Here is a 23,190-nt window from a genome sequence, read left to right on the forward strand (position 1 = left end):
TGATAGGTTCTTAATTAGCTAGGATGTCAAAAGCTATGGGGAGAAGGCAAGAGAATGTGGTCGAGAGGGATAATAAATCAGCCACAGTAGAATGGTGGAGCAGAGTCAATGGGCCAAATAGCTTAGTTCTGTTCCTATGTTTTATGGTCTCACACTTCCTTGTATTGAAGTCCATTCGCCACTCCTCGGCCGACTTTTGTAACTGAGTAAAATCCCCTTGTAGTCTATGATCATCTTCTTCACTATCAACATCACCTATTAATTTTGTGAGATCTGAAATTTACCGATCAAGCATTATGCATTCACATCCAGATCGTTAACAGGCCCCAACACCAACCCGTATCATGCATTAGTCACCAGCCTCAATTCCAAGGAACAACGTTCAGCCACCACCCTCTGCTTCTCATCTCTGAGCCAATTTGCTAAAATTTAAGTGCTTGCTGAAATCCAAATAGACAACATCAGTTGTCCTACATTCATCTATCTTGTTGGCTGTCCCTTCAAAAAAGCTCTAAAAGGTTCGTCAAGCGTAGCATCCCATGTCCAAAGCCATGTTGTCTCCTAAATGGACTCTTCAGCAGACTCCTCCACAATCACCGTCAGCACAGTTTTACTCACTTTATACCTACGATTGTGTGGTATAGCTCCAACGCTGAATTTATGTTTGCCGATGGCACTGTTATTGTTGGCCAAATCAATCGTAGTAACAAGTTGGCATATACTGTAGGAGGGAGAGTGAAAATTGGGTTAAATGGTTCATGGGACTGCCAGAGCTTGCTCGCATTGCTTAGCAGGGATCTAGCAGAGACCTCCTCTTGTGACCACAGGCGGAGTTGCAGCAAGGTGCATGTTGGTAAGGTAAATGCTTGGAACCGGGTGTACCTAGCTTTCACATTAAATCTGTAAGATGACCCAACAGTACTTCACCCTTTCCCTCCACCTCTTCTGTACCATCTCCCCTTTCAGCCCAGATGAAGGATCTCGTCCCAAAAACTTCAACTGTCCATTCCTCCCCCGGATGCTCCCTGACCCGCTGAATTCCTCCAGTGATTTATGTGTTGCTCCAGCAGTGTATGTGTTTTGAGGGAGGCTTTCAGTGTTGCCTGTCTTGTGTGTGACAAACAGTATGTCACTGAAATCTAGGTTGACTGTTTCTGATCCATGGTGAAGCTATGATTTAGGGTTTTCAGTTGTCTTTGGGACCTGTGATCTCCGGATGAAGCCAGGTTGTGAGGCCTGTAGAGAATTTACCACGATGATCTGAACCATTTTGGGAATACAGCTGAATAGCTGCACAACTCAATATTTTTGGAGACTAGTTTTGTGCTCTCTGTATTCCAGACTTAGTTTCTGAGCATTCGTTAGAAACATCATTGATAACAGATATTGTGTCTTAATATTGATGCACTGCAGGGATCCCCTGTGCCCGAGTGGCCTCTCTAAGGGTAACAAGATGATGTGTGTCTGAGTTCCATTCTTAGATAGTTTCTCATCTGTGTATTCTTACTGGGATTACTTAACCCTTAGGTTAACTTCCATTATCCGCCATATCACTTCTGTAGAAGTACCAGGTGGCAGATGATCAGTGGACCAGAATTAGGAAATCTTTTTCTAAACCCCTGGGCATCTTCCTGCAGTGCAATTTGCAAAAGCCGCATCTGCTTATCGTATCCAACCATTGCACCAGTGCTTGGCATCCAAACCTTTTCCAATTAGCCAGCTTTAGCTTCTGAAAATGACTTTGGCACTCACTGCCTGCTGTTGCTGCCATTTCTTTGGGGGTTCAGCTCTGGGAAGCAGATCAGTTGATACCCTGTGTGACAATTCTTATAGTCAAGCTTAGAAAATGGAGTATTGGGGAAGTGGTCTGGATTGGTAGGGATGGCTGGGGTGTGTTTGTTGAGCTGATGAGAAGCATTGTTGTACAGGAGTTTCTTTATCAACAAGGTAAGGTTGTAAACAGAGCAACATTTGACACTCTTGTTCAGTTACTTGCTGAGAGCTAATCCCCACCAGAGTAGATGCAGGTTTTAAATGGGAGAAACAGAGTGAATGCTGCAATCAACTGCATCCCTTGCATGTACTGCATTGTACAAGAAATGATTTCATTGGACGTTGGTCATTGCTGGCAAGGCCAATGTTGGTGGTGTATCTCTGGTTCCCCCTTAACTCTTCACACACAGGATGGTGGGTTTGTGGAAGAGCAACCAGATGAAATGGTGGGGGCAGGTACAACTACAGCACTAAGAAGACATTTGGTTCTGTACATGGATAGAAAAGGTTCAGTGGGAAATGAGATAAGCTCGGATAGACATCTTGGTTGATATGAGTAAGTTGGGCTGAAGAGGCTATTTCAAAACCAGGTGACTCCTCCCATGTCCCAAAGACATGAGGGTTAGTGAGTTAATTGGTGACATGTATATAGTTGGGTAGTGGGGGTTTATTTCATCGGAAGAGCCTATTACAGGTTGAGCACCCCTTATCTGAAATGCCTGGGGCTGAAAGTGTTTCAGATTTTGTTTGGATTTTGGAATATTTGCATCTATATAATGAATTAGCTTGGGGATGGTGTCCAAGTCTAAACACAAAATCTATTTACATTACATATACAGCTTATACATATACCCTGAAGGTAATTTGAAATATTTTTCATAATTTTATGTATGAAACAATAATGTGCATATTGAACCATCAGAAAGATAAGCTATCACTACCTTGGCTGCCCTGGTAGACAGACGGTGGCTGCTTGGAATCACTGTCATTCACAACTCTGAATTGATGTGCTACCGGTAAACAGACTTTGCCTTACGCTTGTTCATCATGCGTGCATACTGACGCAGCCATTCAGCGTGTTAGATTTGCATCAGTGATGATCTTGGCAAACTCATCAATGAATTTCTCTGCTGCTTCGTGATCAGCCGGATGCGTTACCACCACAAATCCTTAAAAATTTAATGCCATGCCTTTTCTTGAATTTCTGTAACAGCCTGCTGAGTATTAAATTACCTTCAGTTTTTATTCATTGTGATCGGCATACTGTTAAGCAGCATACGTTTGCTCCGCTGATGAATCCACTCCTTCAATACACAATCGAGGTCTTCGTTTTTCGCTAGCTTCTGTTCAGAGGTCACTTTTCGGAGCTGTCTGTGGTGTGCAGACATCTGCACACTGCCTGGGAACCTTCTAGTTGTGACATTGTGTCAGCAACAAATTTCAGATTTTGGATAACAGATCCTCAACTTGTATTTCTAAATAATAAATAAATGAAGTTAGTTGCTTTTAAAAGGAGTTAATCTCATAATGGACAATAAGAGGGAGGCCAAAATGCCACTTGAATCACTTGCCTCAAACTCACTTCCCCAGCCTATTCCTGTATTCTGTGATTCCTTTAGTGTTCCCAATCTTGAATATATTCAAAGACAGAATGTCTACAGCCACACACACAAATGTTGGTGGAACTCAGCAGGCCAGGCAGCATCTATAGGAAGAAGCACTGGCGACGTTTCAGGCGGAGACTCGAAACGAAGGGTCTCGGCCCGAAACATCGACGGTGTTTCTCCCTATAGATGCTGTGTGTGCTGCTTAAATTTCCAGCATCTGCAGATTTCCTCGTGTTTGCATGTCTACAACCAGTCAGGTTCCTTTATCCCGAGACCATGACTGGTTCTGAGTTCCTCAGCGAGTTACCCGCAGACTATGGTAGCATGAAGACTAGTGTGAAAAGGTCTAGCAAAGGATTTGTTTCAAGCCTTTATGAGAAATGCACGACTTATGCTAGCCTTGCATGAGTGCGATTCCTTTTGTCATTGACCCTGACAGCCCCCCTCAAAATATTATGGCAACATAAAAATAATTCTTATTAATTATTGTGCTTCAGGCCTGAATCTTTTCCCACAAAGGCTTCTGATAGTTTCCTTGATCTAGTATTGAATGTACTGCTTTTCCGAATTTGAGTCTTAAAATTAAAGGTGAAACTACTGGTAAGGAAATCTTCAAAAAGTAATGACTCAAGAAGGGCAGCATCGATCATGAAGACCCACACTATCCAGGACATGCTCACCTTATTAATTGCCAATGAGGTGGTGGTACAGGAGTCTGAAGATGCACACTTATCTTTTTAAGAACAGCTTCTTCCCCTCCGCCTTCAGATTTCTGAATGGCCCATGAGAACTACTGTAGCTCACTTTTCACTCTCTTTTTGCATGGCTTATATATTTTAAAAATATTTCTTATTGGAACATATTAATTTTCGTGTATTGCTTTATACTGCTGCCACAAAGCAATAATTTTCACGGCATATGCCAATGACAGTAAACCTGATTCCAATTCTAAGACTGTTAAACTGCCTTGGATCTGCAGCCCCAGCCTGTGTTGTCCCATTATCGGTGGAGTGGACACAGTCGGGTGTAATTCGTGAGATGTGCTTCAAGCTCAGATCCAAACTCTGCTGTGCAGGCCAGCATTTCTTGAAGCTTTATTTCCCTTAAAAGGGATCAATTTATGAGCTGGGCCTTCACAACGCTTTGAAAGGGATTTAAAAAAACAATGCTATAAGCACGAAGCCTTTGCAAAAATGGATGCAGAGATTTAATATTTCAAGTGGCTGACCCTTCATGAGGTGTTTAATAGGGTTCTCAATAGCAGGTCATTTTGCAGTCATTCAGAGTGTACTATATGTCTCATGGAGAGCCTATGTTTGAGGCAGAAGCAAGGACATAGTGATGAGCAAGTTTCTGGCTGTCAATATTTTGGACCTGACAGTGGTTTTCAGCCTGCAACGTCTTCTAGTGCATAAATAATTTGTTGTTCTGAATAATTTAAAAGGTAAAGATTGAGTAGAGTAAATAGCAGCCTTATTAACCTTAAAAAGGAATTACCAAAAGCCTCTTGCAGGCATTGGGAAAGGAACTGGGGCAGGGGTTGAGGAGTGGCAGTGGGGGATTGGGAGAGAGAGAGAAAACAAAACCTATTTCAGGCGGTGGCAGGAGGTGACTGGGATTAGAGAGAAGTGCGTCAGTGTCAGTTGAAGTTATTGAAGTCTGGAACCTTAGGCATTTTTTTCAACTCGAGCAAATATCTAGCTGTAATTGTATTACTGGGCACAGATGTGACTGACCCATGGACGTCACGTTTACTCACCGGCTAAGATACTAATTGCATTTCCAGCAGCATCTCTGATTCCCAGGACCACCCTGAGGATGTTTGCTTCAATGCTCATGTATTATCTAAAGCAGAAACTTCACCAGCAAGTCGAAGGAGAAAAGTATTCCAACGCCTGAGAAAGTATTTTGACTGATTCTACACAGTTGAAAACACTGGCTAATTATTTGTGATTTTTCAGCCTCAGTCATTCCCAGAAACATTATAATATTCTCATTTTCCTTTAGATTCATACTTTGGATGGTTTGATTAGCTGGCTGATGTTCTGCAAACGGGAGTTTAGTGGTACAAAAGGCTATGGATGCTGGAATCTAAAGGATGTCAGCATCTATGGAGTAAAATGGGCCATTATTGTTTAAGGATGGAGCCCTTCCTGTCACCTTTTCATACTGGCCACCTCGCCCTTCCTCTTTCAGTCCAGAGGAACGTGTTGACTGCTCATTCCCCTCCATGGATCCTGCCTGATCCACTGAGCTCCTCCAGCTGAGGAACGGTGGTTGTTGGTGCTGGTACCAGTTGGCCATTGAGTACAAATGATTCCACCCTTCTAATTTCTGAGACCTGCACCACAGGACTGCATGAACCTGGCCCTAAAGGAGCGGACATCCCAGCACACAACAGGCTGGATGAAGCAGTCCACGGATACACAAATACGTGCCATCATCTGCTCCAAGGCACTGTAGTATAGAAAGTACCCTGTGGGGACTTTTTTCTGAAGTAGTGCGTGTTATATTCTCTCAGCAAAGACCATTTTTCTTTGGCTGTGTAATAGTTTCAGAATCAGAACACTGAAGCTGCTGAGGAGTTGGAAATTGCCCTCTGCTTTCAAGGGCAAAAATGATCCCTATGCTTATCTGCTTCACAAATAACATGCACTAGAATAAGCAGCATTATTGCCGTGGAGATGTGAAGGTTTTGCGGGAGGGGTGGAGGTTTTGGGTGCATCTTTCACTTTACTCCACACAGATAATCTCCATGTTCAGCTATGATATGTTGAAATAGTGCGTGCATTGACAGCTGAAGATGTACGGTTTAATTTCAGTGATTTACTGTAAAGGCCACACGGCATGCAAATTGCATACATTCAATACTCCTTCGAACATGGAGCCTAATTTGACAAAATAGAGCTCTGGGAAGTCTCTTTTTTTCTTTATGGCTGGAATGAAATGGGTGCCAGGTCCTTCCTTGGATTAATTTCTGTATTAATGAGGTGGTGTTCTGAATGCATGTGAGAGGCTTCATTCTTTCCAGGGAACGGTCTGAAGCAGCAATTACTGGTTAAAGCCTTCATTGCAGATCAGGGCTATGGTCGATGGTTGTTGTTTTTGCCCATGTCCTGACTGAGGCGTGGGGAAAATCGGCCAATGATCAGTGAAATGGCGACACAGGAGACTGCAGATGCTGGAGTCTGAAGCAGCACGCAACAATCTGGAGGAGCTCGGTGAGTCAGGCACCATCTTTGAATGGAAATGAACAGTAGCGTTTCGAGTTGAAGCCATTCAAATGTTCCAGATGCTGCCCGACTCGCTGAGGCCCTTCATCTTTTTGTGTGCTGCTAATAAATCAGTGAGTGCAAGCTGAATTTAATCAGCCCTTCAGTAAAATTCTGCCTCATCTTTTCTGCAATGTCCTTGTTTGCATCACTCAACAGTGGAGTATCCTCTTTGTCAGAAAGGATCATGAGAGGATGCGGTTGTGCATAATTATTATTGTGCTTCAAGTTAATAAGGACTACAGTGGATGAAATTATGGCCTGTGTCCAGTGATGGTATTCTAAAAAAACATAAAAGGATGGCATAAGTGAGCAATAGAATAGTGTAAAGGCCAGTCGACAGCAAGATAAAAAAAAACCCATAAACACAATGAGACGTGTAACGGGAAGGCATATAATGGTCCCACTGACAGAGAAGGCGGGTTCCTTACAGGAGACAGATTGCTGTTCCATTAACAATGGAAGCACTCTCATTAAAGGATGCAGTCCCACTGATAATGAAGGCAGGTTGATTACGGGAGACAGATTGCAGCCCTATTGACAGTGGAGGTGGGCTCCTTATAGGGACGGATTGCAGTCCTACTGACAGTGGAGGCAGGATCACTCCAGAGAAAGAGTGGAGGGTTGAGATACCTCTTTTATGCTCTCTGAGATTCCCTTGAATTCATCAGATTGAGGTGGCTGCTGGCAGATAAGTCAGTGCCTGGAGTATCTGATCACTGAGTATCCAGTGGCTATAATGGCACAGCTAGTTTGGTCACATTTAGAGGAGCACCCATGGTTTGGGTATTCCAGTTGGGCCTATCTATAGGCCCATTCCCACCTATGAAAGTTCTGGAGAACTGACATCTGCTTTGTAATTAGTCTGCTTTCCAGTGGTTTTGGCCTGCCACTATGAAGGGTTTCCACTGGACATGGTAACCAGATAACTCTAAGGCAGAAAATGTAACAGAAATTACCTGCAGAATGACCACAAGCTCCAAGAAAGGTTTAATGTTGTCCTGTAGCTGGGAGTATTTCATTACTAGATTCCAAGACAAGTTGGTGGGTCATTAATGTGAAGAGTCCAAGGAGGCTTGTTACAGTTGAGGAAAAAGTGTTGAATTTCATAGAGCAATCCTGCTCTTAATACGTGACCGCTAAATACAGAATCTTGGTGTCTGGAATTGTTTATATTCTCATGAAGAGACCTCGCTAATAGAAAAGCAGCAAGTGTGAATAGTGATGTGTTTACTGTAACTTAATGGAGAGTTGTGATCTGCACTGTGCACTTCCCAGTTTGGTTTGATATCTAGGTCACTACATTAGTTGTTACTTGTCCATGGGAACAGTGAAATTTGGCAGAAGTTCAGTATGCCGGTTAAGCAAGTATGGCTACATTTGATTGGCAGCATGGCATTGAGATGTAATATTTCATATGATATAGACTCCCATGAATAAATATTCGGCAAATGGAAATGTACAGCTGAATGAATTCAGCTAGGGGTTGTGAGTAAGCAAAGTCCAAGCATTGGGTGTTTAAGTGAATGCCACAGAAGCTCATTCTTGTCATTAATTATGTTGTTTTCTAGAAACTGGTGTTTATCCACACAAATGGAAATTAGTTCCTTGGACCGAGCACTGTGCATTATGTAAAGCAGCACTTGTATTGTTACTTGAGGAATTTAGCTTGACAAGCATCTTGCTGTGAAAGAAATAGCTGGTATGATCTTTCCTAAGCAGTGCCTTTTCCATAGTCAGCTCTCATCCTCCCTCTTGCCCTCCTCTCCTTCTCAAGTATTCTATCACCATGGCCCTCATGTTGTTTGAATTGCTTAATTGTTGCCAAATTTAATTGGAGCTTGATACACTAAGCAGTACTCTCAGGTTAAGGTAAACCATCAGAGGGCGAATGTCTTTCGTGGCTGAGTGTCTTAATCTCTTGTGACATCAGTAAGGGTAATACGGCTGCTCTTGGGTTGAAGCTGCCTGCCTGTGTAGATGCCACATTGTGTACACACAAAATGCAGGAGGAACAGAGTAGGTCAGGCAGCATCTATGGAGGGGAAAAAATGGTCATCGTTTCAACCCAGCATTGTACGGTTTCATTGTACAGCATTGGCGGTACAAAGGGATCTATGGGACTACATTCCTTTGTAATTCTCTGGCTGTAAAGCACTTGGGGACTTCAAATTCTAAAGAAAAGCAGCCCCTTTCTGTGTGTCTGTGTAGTGCAATTATATGAACAACAATGTAGGTTGGGTTATTTGCACCTATAATTCTGACTGACTTCTAACAAACAAATGTTGTTGTAGTTTTTCAGGCGCAGACGGTGACGGTGGATGACAGCTTGTCTGGATTTATTGGCACCAGCGTGGTTTTGCGATGCACTTTCGTAAACAACGATCCCAAAATCAAAATCACTCAAGTCACATGGCAAAAGGCAACCAATGGGTCCAAGCAAAACATTGCCATTTTCCACCCATCTATGGGGGTCTCCGTCCTGCCACCGTACCAAGATAGAGTATCTTTCCAAAACCCGTCTCTAAATGATGCCACAATTGAGCTGTCCAGGTTAGAACTAATGGACGAAGGAGTCTACATCTGTGAGTTTGCAACCTTCCCAACCGGAAACCGAGAGAGCCAGGTTAACCTCACTGTTTTTGGTAAGTGGCTGTACCAATCAGGGAAATGTTAATTCTGTGTTGGCCAGTAATTTCTAGAGTGCACTTAGGCAATAAGACCAGTGGACTACACTTGGACACAGTTTAAGCTAATGTGTCATCTCACCCTAGTAAATTGAAAACTTATGTTGGCCTTTTTTTATATATAGATAGCTTGAATCAATAAAAGTGGCCATAATCTAATGATGTAATACCAACTAATCAACAAGTGACCTTTAAGAAAGGAAAACTTTTTTTTGCCTGATCAGGGCCTATTTGTGGCTCTCGTTTCACGCCGACACAGTTAACTCTCGGAGAAGGTGAGAGATGATATAAGTTTGCCATTGGTCCAATTGAAATGTTCACAGCCATTTTGATCTCCCATCACAACAGAAGTAATTGTGTTACGAGAATCACATTCATTTGCAAATGTGCACACACACAGTCTACAGAAGCTGAACCTCTAAGTATTAAGGTTGAGCTTCTGTAATCTACATGTGTGCACATTTACAAACGAATGTCAATGAAACCACAAATACAAGTGGAGCACCCTTTATCCAAAATTCCAAAGTCCGAAAGCCTCCGAAATCCAGAATTTTTTGGTGCTGACATAATGACACAAATGGAAAATTCCACAAGGTTCCCTGGTGACACGCAGGTGGGTGCATACCACAGACAGTTCTGAGGAGTGACCACACATACACTATGTAATGAACAGAAGTTAATGAAGAATAGCAGAACACTGTATAACACGAAAAATTCAGATCTTGATTGTGTATTGAAAGAGTGGATACGTCAGCATCAGAGTGAACGTGTGCCGCTTAACAGTATGCTGATCACGAATCAAGCAAAGGGTCTATTAGAATGAACTGAAAATTGAAGGTAAATATTTTATGTACAAGATGATTAAAAAATTGCACAGAAAACTACCCATTCACCCCCGGTGGAATGGGTGGTTGTTTGGAATGGATGGCAAATATGAAGCCAGTCGCAAGACTGGAAGCCAGTAATAGAGGCAGCCATTCAGCTTTGACAGTCTGGAGGACCCAGTTCCATGACATCAGACTATGCTCCAACTACGGACTGTTCACTCTGTGAGCTTCATACCAGCTGTACGTAAACTATATATGTAATGTAAATGGATTTTGTGTTTAGGCTTTGGTTCCTATTCCCAAGGGATCTCATTATATAGATCCAAATATTCCAAAATCTGAAACACTTGCAGCCCCAACCGTTTTCGGATAAGGGATACTCAACGTATATGTTGATCCACCCTGTCCGTAGCTTCTTGATGTCACTGAGCATAGCTACTTCAAGCTTGAAGTCATGATGATAAGTGAAAATTATGTTATTAGGAGCTTGTTTTGCTAATTAGCTCTGTGCAGTGATCGGAACTTGATTCAGTAACTCACGAAAAAATAATGTAAGACTTAGATGTTTGAAAATAGCATAACATTTAATTGTTGGCTCTTAATATAAAACAAGACAGTTGTTCTTCCAACACCTTGTCTCCCAATGTGCAATAACTCAGGAAAGAAATGCATGGCACTTGTGTACGCTGAGCGTTGTTACACCTGTAGCCATTTAATGCTTGCACCTTCCATCAGTTGAGACCCTTTCAGAAATGCTTCCAGCTGAAGTGAATCAGGGCAATGCTGTAAATATCACAGAGGAGCTTGCTAATGGCCTAACTGCCTGTAGCTGGAGAGTAATCAGCAAGTGAAGCTAGATAACTGTAATTTCACCAGCCATTACTATTATTCTTCAGCTGGTCTTATCATACTGGAGGGATATTTCACAAATGTTAAGAATACTTGTCATCTTACATTTGATTACCATCATCTTAGACAGGCCCCTGTGACAAGGATGCCTTGCTTCCACTCTGGATTCTGCATTCTGACATGTCCGATAAGTCAATAGTTCCCACATTGGCTTTCTCCTGGTGGGACAGGAGATGCCTGACAGGGTGGGTGGTTTGTGGTGTGGTCCACTCCTTTCAGTTAAGCAGGCCTTCTATGTGCCCAATGTATGGCTGTGAGGTTATCAAAAACACATCAGTGTCTCCCCTCCACCAGGAGTGGAAATGAGCCAGAGATTCTTAGGAGGAGATGGGATGTTGCATTTCTTCAAGCAGGCTTTGCTTCGTGAAAGAACCATTATCCAGAAGGAAGGCCTGGAATTTTGGAGTCTCTAAAATCCTGTCATTAAGCAAGGTTCCTCACTTCTCTTTCCTCAAGAGCAGGCTAATTCAGTTACATAGAAACATAGAAAACTTACAGCACACTACAGGCCCTTCAGCCCACAAAGCTATGCCAATCATGTCCTTACCTTAGAAATTACCTAGGGTTACCCACAGCCCTCTGTTTTTCTAAGCTCCATGCACCTGTCCAGGAGTCTCTTAAAAGACCCTATCGTACCTGCCTCCACCACTGTTGCCGGCAGCCCATAGCCCAGTTACTATCGGTCCCAGACAAAGAGCATTCATTTGATGTTCTGCCATTTATAAGACCATAAGACATAGGAGCAGAATTAGGCCATCTGACCCATCGAGTCTGCTCCGCCATTCAATCATGGTTGATCCTTTTTTCTATCTCCTCCTCAACCCCAATTCCTGGCCTTCTCTCCGTAACCTTTGATGCCATGTCCCATCAGGAACCTATCAATTTCTGCCTTAAGTACACCCGACGATCTGGCCTCCACAACTGCATGTGGCAAACAAATTCCTCAAATTCACCACCCTTTGGCTAAAGAAATTTCTCCGCATCTCTGTCTTGAAACGGCACCCCTCTATCCTGAGTCTGTGCCCTCTTGTCCTAGAACTCTCCCACCATGGGAATCATCCTTTCCACATCGACTCTGTCTAGGCCTTTCTACATTCGAAAGGGTTCAATGAGATTCCCCCTCATCCTTCTGAATTCCAGCAAGTACAGACCCAGAGCCATCAAATGTTCCTCGTATGATAACCCTTTCATTCCTGGAATCATCCTTGTGAACCTCCTCTGATCCCTCTCCAATGGCAGCACATCTTTCATATTGATCTTGATATGATCATCAAGATTGATATCTTTCATCTTCAGTAGGAGATGCTTTGCATGTGATATCCTCAAGGGTATATTTGGTCTTGTAATCTTAAACCATGTGTCCTCCTTTCTGTAATATCTTCAGTGTTTGGAGCTAGTCTGTGATTGTTACTGTGACCATGTTACACAGACCCTATGGAACTACCCCTGCTTAAAGATTAGGAAGATTAATCAGCCCATCCTCTAGAATTCCTCCATGGAACCAGTGTCTTGTGTGTCTTGCACGTTGTGGATTTTGCAGTGAATGTACAAACTGTAATACTAATGGGGTAAAGTTGAGTGTCAGTCCGTGCAACTCAGTCATTAATGTTGCCTCATCCTCTAATGATCAATTCATGTGTTCGGCTTAAAGCTCGCTTCATAGTCCTGGTGGTTTGGTTTCAGTCTTGGGTGAGCCTATACTCTACCCACTAACTATTTCCCCCAAACCCACCCCATGAACTGTTTTGGTCTCCTTGCATCTGTTCTGCCTCTCTCCACCACCCTTTCCTCTCACTGCTCTTGCCACTGCACTCAAAGCCTGCCCTCCCCATCCTTTTTTCTGTCATCAGACTCTTGCCTCCATGACTGACTCCACCATCCCACCTCACTCTGATCCCCTTGCCCACCTCGCTCTTTACACTTGCTTCCTCTTTTTCTGTCTCGTTCCTCTCACTTTCCTCCTTGATCTTTTGACTCTTTATCTGCCCTTCTCCACTCTTGTTTGCTCTCCCAATCTTATTTGCCTCAAACAGCTCTCTTCCTCTCTCTGGGCTGCTCCTCCCCACCACGGTGGTGTGGATTCCATGACTAGTTTCTGAAATACATCTGCCACCATTGAGTAACCATGGGAGCAAGCCTCTCAATGATCGAAGAGCATTCTCGCTCTCTGCTATTTGTTTCCCATTTTATCAACAAGCATACAGAAGAGGTTAAAGTTCATTGGTTGTACTCTGCATGAATAATGAGGTCACATGACTGCCATCTCTTATTTTTTGCTAATTCATAATGTCCTTGGCCATGACTGGATTCCCAATTAGCCAGGTGTAACTGGGCAACACTGGACTTTGTGAATTTCACGACCGTTAGTTGAAGACCTCCTTAAGGGATGCATTTTGTGAAGCTATTTACGTGGGTAGATTGGAAATGGCCCTGGATGAGCCAAATGTACCACATTTGTATTCAGAGTTCACAGCGTTGATCATTGACCAGAGAGTAGCTTCATGTGAATTGTATGTGAGCCACACCACATTCATTCAGATTCAAGAAGTGCCTCTGCTTCCTAACATTATGCGGGTCAGGATCTATTACTGCTCTCTGTTTCCTTCTTACACTAAATTCAATGGGGAAAGCAACAGGGCACTAAAATCCTTATTTTCATTTGGTTTACTAGCCTTGATGGATGAAGCTGCAATTGGTCTCCATGATTGCATTGACCTCATTCTACTAAGCTGACCAGATTGAGCAAAAAGCATTTAAGCAACTTTGCTTCAAGTACTGCCACGCATATGCTGGACTGGCTGAACTCAGGGATTTTGTATGAACTTCACGCAATATGGTGTGTGCACTTCCAACCGCACAGCTTCTAAGCAGAAGCTGAGATGCCTGCGTTTGTATTTGCATGTACACTGAGTGGCCGCTTTATTAGGTACCCCTTAGAACCTGCTGTAGCCCATCCACTTCAAGGTTCAATGTGTTGTGCATTCAGAGATGCTCTTCTGTACACCACTGTTGTAATGCATGGCTATTTGTGTTACTGTCGCCTTTCTGTCAGCTTGAACCAGTCTGGCCATTCTGCTCTGACCTCTCTCATTCACAAGGCATTTTGCTCACTGATTTTTTTTTTGTGTTTTTCACAAAAAACTCTAGAGACTGTTGTGCACGAAAATCCCAGGAGATGAGCAGTTTCTGAGATGCTCAAACCTCCCCATCTGGTACCAGCAATCATTCCATGGTCAAAGTCACTTGGATTGCATTTCTTCCCCCATTCTGATTTTGGTCTGAGCAACAACTTGGCCATGTCCTCATGCTTTTATGCATTGAGTTGCTGCCACATGATTGGCTGATTAGATTTTTGCATTATCGAACAGTTATACCTAATAAAGTGGCCACTGAGTGTGGTCCTTTACATTGTATCTCCTGTATCGTCTAGCTAATGTTATCCATGGAATTGCAACTACAGCCTTTGCATTACTTTTTACTTTGGGACATCGTGTCTGTACTTGACAATCTTAATTTTGGGGTTAGAATGAAAAACCATGCCTTGCAGCTAACTGTAGATAGATTGCAATAAAAGATCTGCTGGAGGAACTTAGCAGGCTGAGTAGCATCTGTGGGAGGTAAAGAATAGTCAATGGTTCGGGTCAGAACTCTGTATCAGGACTGGTTTCATCTCAGGGCTTCGTTGCAGATACAAGTCCTGGTTCTTTGTGGGCAGATGGTCTGCTTCTCTGCTGCACATTCTGATGTGTTCATCAGTCATCTATTTAACTGTAGGAGTCGAATGAAAGGCAACAGCTGTCTGTACCACTATGTGACAGAGGGCCCTGTGCTATTAAGCAGCATCTGACATTTAGCAAAATAAAGATATGCGGACTTTCCAGGTTGAAGCACAGCAGCGAATCACTTTGGCGGCGTGGGCAAGAACAAAGCTCCATTTGATCCATGGAATTCTGCAGTCCTGACGCCCATTTGCAGTTTGAGGATGGAGACTGCGTTTAGTCTTTCATTAGCGAGCTGGTTGACATAAAATGTTTGCTTTGCATGATAATATGGGTGGGGTAGCTTGAGGGTTGAATCTTTTGGCTTCCTAACTTTTCCCTGGTTCTGCTCACATACGTCAGCTCCTGGAGATTTTCTCTCAAATGTGCTCAATTGAAAATGCAAATGAGATATTCCTACCAGGGTAACATGGTCTTTATTCATTACTGGAGACAGCCTGTTGTTCCATTGGAGAGACTCGTCCTATTGAGGTGTGTAATATTGTGGGAGTACTGTTTATCTTTGTATTGATCGCCAGTCTAGCACCAGAAATGAAAGTGCAGAGGCTGCCAATCATTTAAATGCCTGAATCCATTTCCACGATAACCGCAGCCAGAATCGGCACTGGACAGGAGCCATTTCCATGTAAGCTGCGTCCCCAAAGATAGTTTGTCCTGGAAGGCACAAGGACGATTTACTGGGTCCTTCACATTGGGTTATGTTGGGTTGATATATAGAACTGTTTGGCTCAAACAATTGACGCTGGTGTTTCTGCTCCCTATAAATCCTTTTACTGGCTTTCCTCAACTAAATCTGGTCCAGTGTTCTCTTGCTCCTTGTGCTCAACCAGCCTTCCCTTAACTCCACTACTGCTGCTTGCTTCCAGCAGTCCTCATGACAATGAGTGTTGCATTCCTGCCAGTGTGTGGGTAAAGGAGGTTTTGCTGGATTTCCCAGTGACTGTTTTACACTGATGTCCTCTGGCCTTGCTCTTCCCCACAAGTGGGAAAAATCTTTCCGGGTCCATTCTATTAAAAATCTCCTTCATTTATGCCACTACAAGATCACTCTTTAGCCTTCATTATCAACCAAGAAAACAAGGATTCAGTTTGGAGCTGCTGCTCCTGACATCACAACCTTGAAGCAGGCTCTTCTGTCCTTCTCACCCATGCCAACCAAGGTTCCCATCCAGCTGTCTCATTTGCTTGTGCTTGATCCATGTCCCTCGAAACCTTTCCTATCCATGTACCTGTTCAGTTTCTCTGGTCATTTTTTGGTAGCAAACTGAACAAGCTCCTGCCTTTCTATGTATATCCATTTGCAATACTGTCTGCCATCCACCTGTTTAGCGGGTGTGTTACTTTGACACAGCTACTCCTGGTCTCAATTTTGTCTACCTTCCTTGGTCACCTGCCCATCCTTATCTCCTAGGTTGAACCACTGCATGTGGGGTTTGTAGCCCTGTTAGCTTCACCCAGACTCGCCGCTCAGGCCATAAGCTTTTCCTACCTCCCAAGCATCAAAGCATTGTATACCTTAGAGAAAGTGGATGAGATGACGAAGTCTGTTAATGTGGATTTATCTTCAAGTGTTAAATTTTCTCATTGTCATCTTCCTGTTCTACTGCTGTTGGGCCCTGTGCCCCTCTCCTCCCTGTCCTGTCTCCCCAGCACCCACTTCTCATTGGGTGTATTTAAAATGGGTGTTGATAGATTCTTGATTGGCCAGGACATCAAAGGTTTTGGGAGAAGGCAGGAGAATGGGGTTGAGAGGGAAAGTAAATCAGCCATGATGGAATAGTGGAGCTGACTTGATGGGCCAAATGGCCTAATTCTGCTCCTATGTCTTATGGTCTTTTCCCCTCCCCACTTTCTCTACCCCACCATCTGGGACCCCCATATGCCCTCACTCCATCCTTCGAGGACCCTTTCTCCACATTGTGTGTGGAGGAGCAGGAGTAATCCTGATTTAACTGCAGAGAAAAATTCCCAAAGCTCTGGGGGTGGGGTGTGTGTGTGTGTGACACACACACATACACACACGCACACACACACCTCAGATAATGTCCATCCTTTACTATACATTATTAAAAAGATTATTGACTGCTATATTTTAGCATGTATTTATGGGAGGCATAGCTATAAACGTAAAGCTTTTTCACAACATCCAAGTCATTTGTATTGTTAATCCCAAGTTGATGATCATTTAAGGTGATGTGATCCATTAATTAACCAAGTGTCAGAAATAATCCAGTGTTCTACAACAAAGAAACATTCAGTTCACTTGCTGTTTTCTGAACCCTCCCCGATCAGTTCCACTGAAGTACACAGAATACAATGAGTTCTATTTCAGCATAGGGCATTCATGCAAATACACAATTCATTTTTTATTAGTTCGGTTTCGCTGGACTCTCACGTTCATCTTATTGCACACATATTTTCTCCTAATGTTTGCCTTGCCTCTCCATATTTTTGTTGTTGCATTGCTATGCTGTGTATCACCCCTCTGCTTCTGTTTCCGCCCTGTGTCTATTGCAGAATGTAGAGACATTTCTCTGCCACTTACTGTCCTTCTGCTACCCCCCCAACTCCGCCAAGCCCATGGCCCTCATTGGGGCATAGACTGCTGATAGCAGCTCACTGGAGTCCTCTGTCCTGAACCAGTCCTTCATGTTACCCTAGGTGTTGGCCCATCTTCTCCTTCCTCACCCAGGGTTGAGGTCCTTGGGGCTTCTGCTGGTGTTTCTGTAGCTCTGGGTTTTGATGAGATGGGGTTGTTATCCCCATGCCCAACCCTCCTCCTTTCACAGCCAGGCGTAGGACTGTCTACGCTTGGGGTTGAAATTTTGGGTGGATGCCTTTACGTGCCAGAAGTGACCCATCTGCTCCCCCTTTGCAGATACAGACTGGCTTTCATTGTATTTCTAACACGTGTATGACTCGCTTGTGCTGCCTGCATTGGTAGGGTTCTGCCACTAAGGTGGTATTTATGGGGCACATCTATTGTACACTAAGTTTTATTCATTTAAGGGATATGGGTGGCATGTGCAATGCCGGCTCTTATTACCTCTCCCAAACTGTCCAGTGAGATGAACGGCACTTTTGAATGACCTCGGCCCTCGAGGGAAAATTGAATGATTCAGATTCAGTAACATTGAAGGAACAGCACTGCACTCAAAAGTCAACGAGATGAATGGCTAGAAGGGGAACCTGCAGGGCGTGGGGCTTCCCTACACTTGCACCCTTGTTCTTGCTTGTGACGATTTGGGAGGTGTTGGTTATCGCCCAGATGTGTAACTGTGGTTCATTATGGACTTGGGGTAGCTGGCGTATGATGGTTGTGCTTAGAGGAGTGTTTAACTTGGTGGAAGGTATGCCACTCAAGTGGACTTGGTTCTGGGTGGTTTTGAGCTCAGCGTTCCAAACTGAAGTGGAATAGTCCATCATGTAGCCAACTTGTACATAGAAACATAGAAAATCTGCAGCACAATACAGGCCCTTCGGCCCCAGAAAGCTGTGCCAAATATGTCCTTACCTTAGAACTACCTAAGCTTACCCATAGCCCTCTATTTTTCTGAGCTCCATGTACACATCCAGGAGTCTCTGAAACGACCCTTTCGTTTCTGCCTCCACCACCGCTGCCGGCAGCCCATTCCACGCACTCACCACTCTCTGTTAAAAAAGTTACAGCTGATATCTCCTCTGTACCTATTTCCAAGCACCTTAAAACTATGCCTTCTCGTGCTACCCACTTCAGTCCTGGGAAAAAGCCTCTTACGATCAATGCCTGTCATCATATACACCTCTATCAGGTCACCTCTCATCCTCCGTCGCTCCAAAGAGAAAAGGCCGAGTTCACTCAACCTATTCTCATAAGGCATGCCCCCCTCTCCAGGCAACAACCTTGTAAATCTCCTCTGCACCCTTTCTGTGGTTTCCACGTCCATCCTGTAGTAAGGTGACCAGAACTGAGCACAGTACTCCAGGTGGGGTCTAACAAGGGTCCTATATAGCTGCAACATTATCTCTCAGCTCTTAAACACAATCCCATGGTTAATAAAGGCCAATGCACCGTATGCCGTCTTAACCACAGAGTCATCTCAGATGGTGGAAAGGTACTGGGATGTCAGAAGCTGAGCCAATCACCACAAGGTACCCAACTTCTCATCTGCCCTGAAAGTCTTGGTATCTCTGTATGTCGCTGTTCAAGTTGAGCTTCTGGTCAGCAATACCTCCCTGAATATAGCTGTTCTGGGGCTCAGTGATGGTATTACCTCTAAATTCCAAAAGCTGGTAGGTAGCACTTCATTTTGTAGAACATACTTGGATTAGTACTTTGTGAATGTCACTTGCTGCTTATCAGCCCACACTTTAATGCTGTCTAAACCTCGCTGTATGCAGACATGGTCCGTTTCTTCACAAGGAGTTGAAGATGACGCAAATCGTGCTGCCCCTGTTGTGGTAGGAGGTCACAGATGAAGCAGCTAATGGCGCCTGTGCCGAGGGCACAGCTCTAAGAAGCAAGTGGAATTGGGATAATCCGTCTTAACAACCATAGCATCTTCCTTTTCACAAAGTGCAACTCCAGCCATTGGAGCATTTTCCCCTAAAATTCCTTTGATTTGAGATTAGTAAGGATTGGGCTTTGTGACCTGGGTGCAGATCCTACCAGGCAACCATGTCCCTCAGCCAGTTCAGTCATTAGTATTGATACCAAGCTAGCCTTGATTCTGAACATTTTCTCAGTTTTCGTTATTCAATGTGAAAGAACCCCGGTTCATCAACTGAAAGTGGTCATCAGGAGGGGGCTTCTTTGCCCATCGCTGATGTTGTGAGATTTCTTGGGGTCTTGCATCAGTATTCAGGTCTCCCAGGACTAGGCCTCCAGCCCATATTATCATGGTGCTACGGGCATTTTTCCTGGACAGTGGGACAGAGTGTACCCAGGGATCATAATTGATGAGCAAGACACTTTGGCTGGAAGGCATGATTCTCCGTGTACAGCGATGTCAGTTTGACAACTTACCCAACTTTAGATACTGGTCCCAAGATATTTGTGACAAGGACTTTACAAGGTTGATTAGCTGTCGGCTTTTTGTCTCAAATTCTTTGTTGCCTCTTCTCAAGCTTTCATTTATATGAATATTCTCCCTCTCCTCTCATCTGTCATTCCTCTTCTCCCCCCCCCCACCCATTACCCTCTCTCCTCCCCTGCCACACCACAACCTCCTCTCCCTTTTCACCCTCAGCCTTCCCTACCACACTCTAAATACTTTAACCAATAAGGATTCCCCATGTTTGCAGTAATTCTATAGCAGTCTGTGTGTCACTCTATTCCCGACTTGTTAAGGGCCTTTGAAATACTTTATGACTGTTGGATTTATTTCAATCTGTTGTTCTGTAAGGAACGTATATTGGTATGGCATCCGGTATTTGAGTGCCCTCCCATGCCACAGTGTTCCTTTTGCTCTGTGACTGGGTGTCAATCACAGTAAAATTGGTAATGCAGTTTGATTATATTTAAAAGGATGGGTGTGTTCAGACATTATAACATGTTATGAGGCCATAGGGACCTTTACAGTCTGTTAGATTGGCACAAAGATATAAGAAAGATGGCTGTGTTGGAAAGAAGGCATAGATCGATTGTACGGTATGTTTATCTAGGTCAGCACAACAGTGGGCTGAAGAGCCTGTACTGTCCTGTACAGTTCTATGTTCACTAATTATTTTCTATTTTTCCTGCAGCCAGACCAGTGAATGACGCTGAACTGACTCCAGACACCATCATTGCCAAAGCTGATCATCCCAGGAAGATTGTGGTAGCAACGTGTACATCAGCCAATGGGAAGCCACCAGGTGTTATCACCTGGGAGACGAAGGTCAACGGGGAGACGGTTGTCAAAGAATCTCGAAACCAAAATGGCACCAGCACGGTGACCAGCCAGTACCTGTTGGTTCCCTCGCGGGAGGCGCACAGGCAGCCGCTGACGTGTGTGGTGAATTACCAGATGGACCGGACCACCAAAGTGCTGATGTTAAATGTGCAGTGTGAGTATCAGGTGAATCAGCTTAATGGTTGGCTGTAAATAATGTAGGTGTTCTGTTTCTGTCAGCTCGCACTCTGAGGCTGCCATACAGTGATATACTTGGTGAGTAGCCTCACTTTAGAGTCAAAGACTCATGGAACACTACAATGCAGAAACAGAGCCCATCTAGTCTGTGCCAAACCATTAATCTGCCTAGTCCATCGACCTACACCCTGACCATAGTACTCCCATCCATTACCTATCCAAATTTCTCTTAAATGTGGAAATCTAACCCGCATCCACTGCTTGCATTGGCAGTTTATTCCACACTCTCACCACCCTCTGAGTGAAGAAGTTCCCTTTAAACATTTCACCTTTCACTGCTGTGGCTTTCCCCTGCTAGGTCATCCTCTCCAACAGTACCCAAGTGGTATACCTGTTGTTGAGGGGAATGGCTGTAGGGGTACTTTGCACTGGCTGCCTATCCCCTTTACCCCTCCTGACGGTCACCCGTTTACCTGTGTCCTGTACCCTGGGTGTAACTACCTCCCTGTATGCCCTGCCCATCAACCTCTCAGCCTCCCGAATGATCTGGAGTTCATCCAGTTCCTTCGCTAACTCTTTAACGTGATCTGTTAGAAGCTACAGCTGGATGCACTTCTTGTAGGTGTCATTGTCAGGGACACTGGAGGTCTCCCTGCCTTCCCACATCCTGCAAGAGGAGCACTCCAGTATGCTGTCTGGCATCCCTACTGTTCTAAATGTGCAATAAGAAAGAAGGAAAGAATAAATAATGAAAAAAAACCTGCCTACGCCTCTCATCATGGAAGCCTCAATTAGCCAAAACCTCAACTCCCCACTCCATCATTGGCCCACTCGCACAATGCCAGCTCCCTCAACGGCTGCTCTGCTTAAACCTAGCTTCTTTTTATTGATCCTTGCCAAGTGCCTAATTATGCACAATTGAATGTCTCCTCAGGAACTGTGGTGCGCAAAATGTGCCGACTGCCCCATTTGCTTCTTTTAAACGTTCTCCCTCTAGGCAAACCAATGTCTCTTCGGGACTCTGGCATGCAAAATGTGCCGACTTCCCCCGCTCGCTTCTTTTAAACTCTCTCTCCCTCTGCACAATCCAGTGCCTCCTCAGGAACTGAAGTGCGCAAAATATGCCAATTGCCCCCGCTTCTTTTAGGCTCTCTCTCCCTCGACGCGATCTGGAGTCTCCTTGTGACTGGAGCCTGCAAAGTGTGCCAACTGCCCCCGCTGGCTTCTTTTAGACTCTCTCGGCGCAAATCGGAGTTTCCTCATGACTGGAGCGCGCAAAATGTGCCAGCTGCCCCCGCTGGCTTCTTTTAGACTCTCTCTCCCTTGACGCAATCTGGAATCTCTGTGACTGGAGCGCGCAAAATGTGCCAATTGCCCCCGCTGGCTTCTTTTAGACTCCCTCTCTCTTGACGCAATCTGGAGTCTCCACGTGACTGGAGCGCGCAAAATGTGCCAACTGCCCCTGCTCACTTCTTTAAGACTCTCTCTCCCTCGGTGCAATGCATTGTCTCCTCAGGACTGGAGCGCGCAAAATGTGCCAATTGCCCCTGCTCACTTGTTTTAAACTCACTTCCTCAATGCAGTCCGGAGTCTCCTTGGGACTGTGGTGTGCTAAATGTGCCGATTGCCTTGGCTTGCTTCTTTTAAGCTCACTCTCCCTCCGCACAATCTGGTGTCTCCTCGGGACTGTGACGAGCAAAATGTCCTCATGACATTTGGTCCTGATGTAGCTCAACATCCCCACCCCTGCCTTCTCCGTGAATTCTGTACAGGCGGCAGCTTCAATGCTTGGCACTGAGAAACTGACACTGGGGAGGGGGAAAGCAGCAGAGGATGGAGCATATTGTGGGTGGGGCTGCCGGCAGAACGGATTCAAACCACTATAATGAAGGGAGAAGGATGGGGGTTTCAAAGCAAGCCAGGCAATGGTGGGGACAAAATCTGAGGGATGGTGGGCAATGTTGAAGAGTGGTCATCAGTAGATGTGGGTGCTCTCCAAATAAACTGTAATATGTTCTGCATCGTGTGTCTTAACTAACATCTTTCAGGGTGTCACATAGGCTTTTCTTGGCATCCCTTAGAATATATTCATTGAATCAAAGTCTTAGGTTATTACTGTATGACGTTTACTGAGAGGGTAAACTTTATCTGGGACACAATTGCAAACAGTTGCATTTTAAATAACAGGGTGACCAGTGCATTAGGCTCAACAAATGGGTTATTTATGTCAATGTGGGCCTTGGGTAAGATTGAAACGAATGGATCTCTGAATCTTCCATTTTTACT

General features: G+C 44.4%; 1 protein-coding gene across 3 annotated transcripts in view; it reads left to right on the forward strand.

Moving 5' to 3' along the window:
• The window catches only part of nectin1b (nectin cell adhesion molecule 1b), a 780,494-nt gene that overhangs the window by 136,537 nt on the left and 620,767 nt on the right, over positions 1 to 23,190 (forward strand). For all 3 annotated transcript variants that reach the window (XM_059956948.1, XM_059956950.1, XM_059956949.1), the window contains exons 2-3: positions 8,947 to 9,297; positions 20,579 to 20,881. In XM_059956948.1, the coding sequence (XP_059812931.1) occupies positions 8,947 to 9,297; positions 20,579 to 20,881 (654 nt within the window). The remainder of the gene's footprint in view (positions 1 to 8,946; positions 9,298 to 20,578; positions 20,882 to 23,190) is intronic.

This window comes from Hypanus sabinus, chromosome X2, assembly GCF_030144855.1.
Source record: "Hypanus sabinus isolate sHypSab1 chromosome X2, sHypSab1.hap1, whole genome shotgun sequence".
NCBI lineage: Eukaryota > Metazoa > Chordata > Chondrichthyes > Myliobatiformes > Dasyatidae > Hypanus > Hypanus sabinus.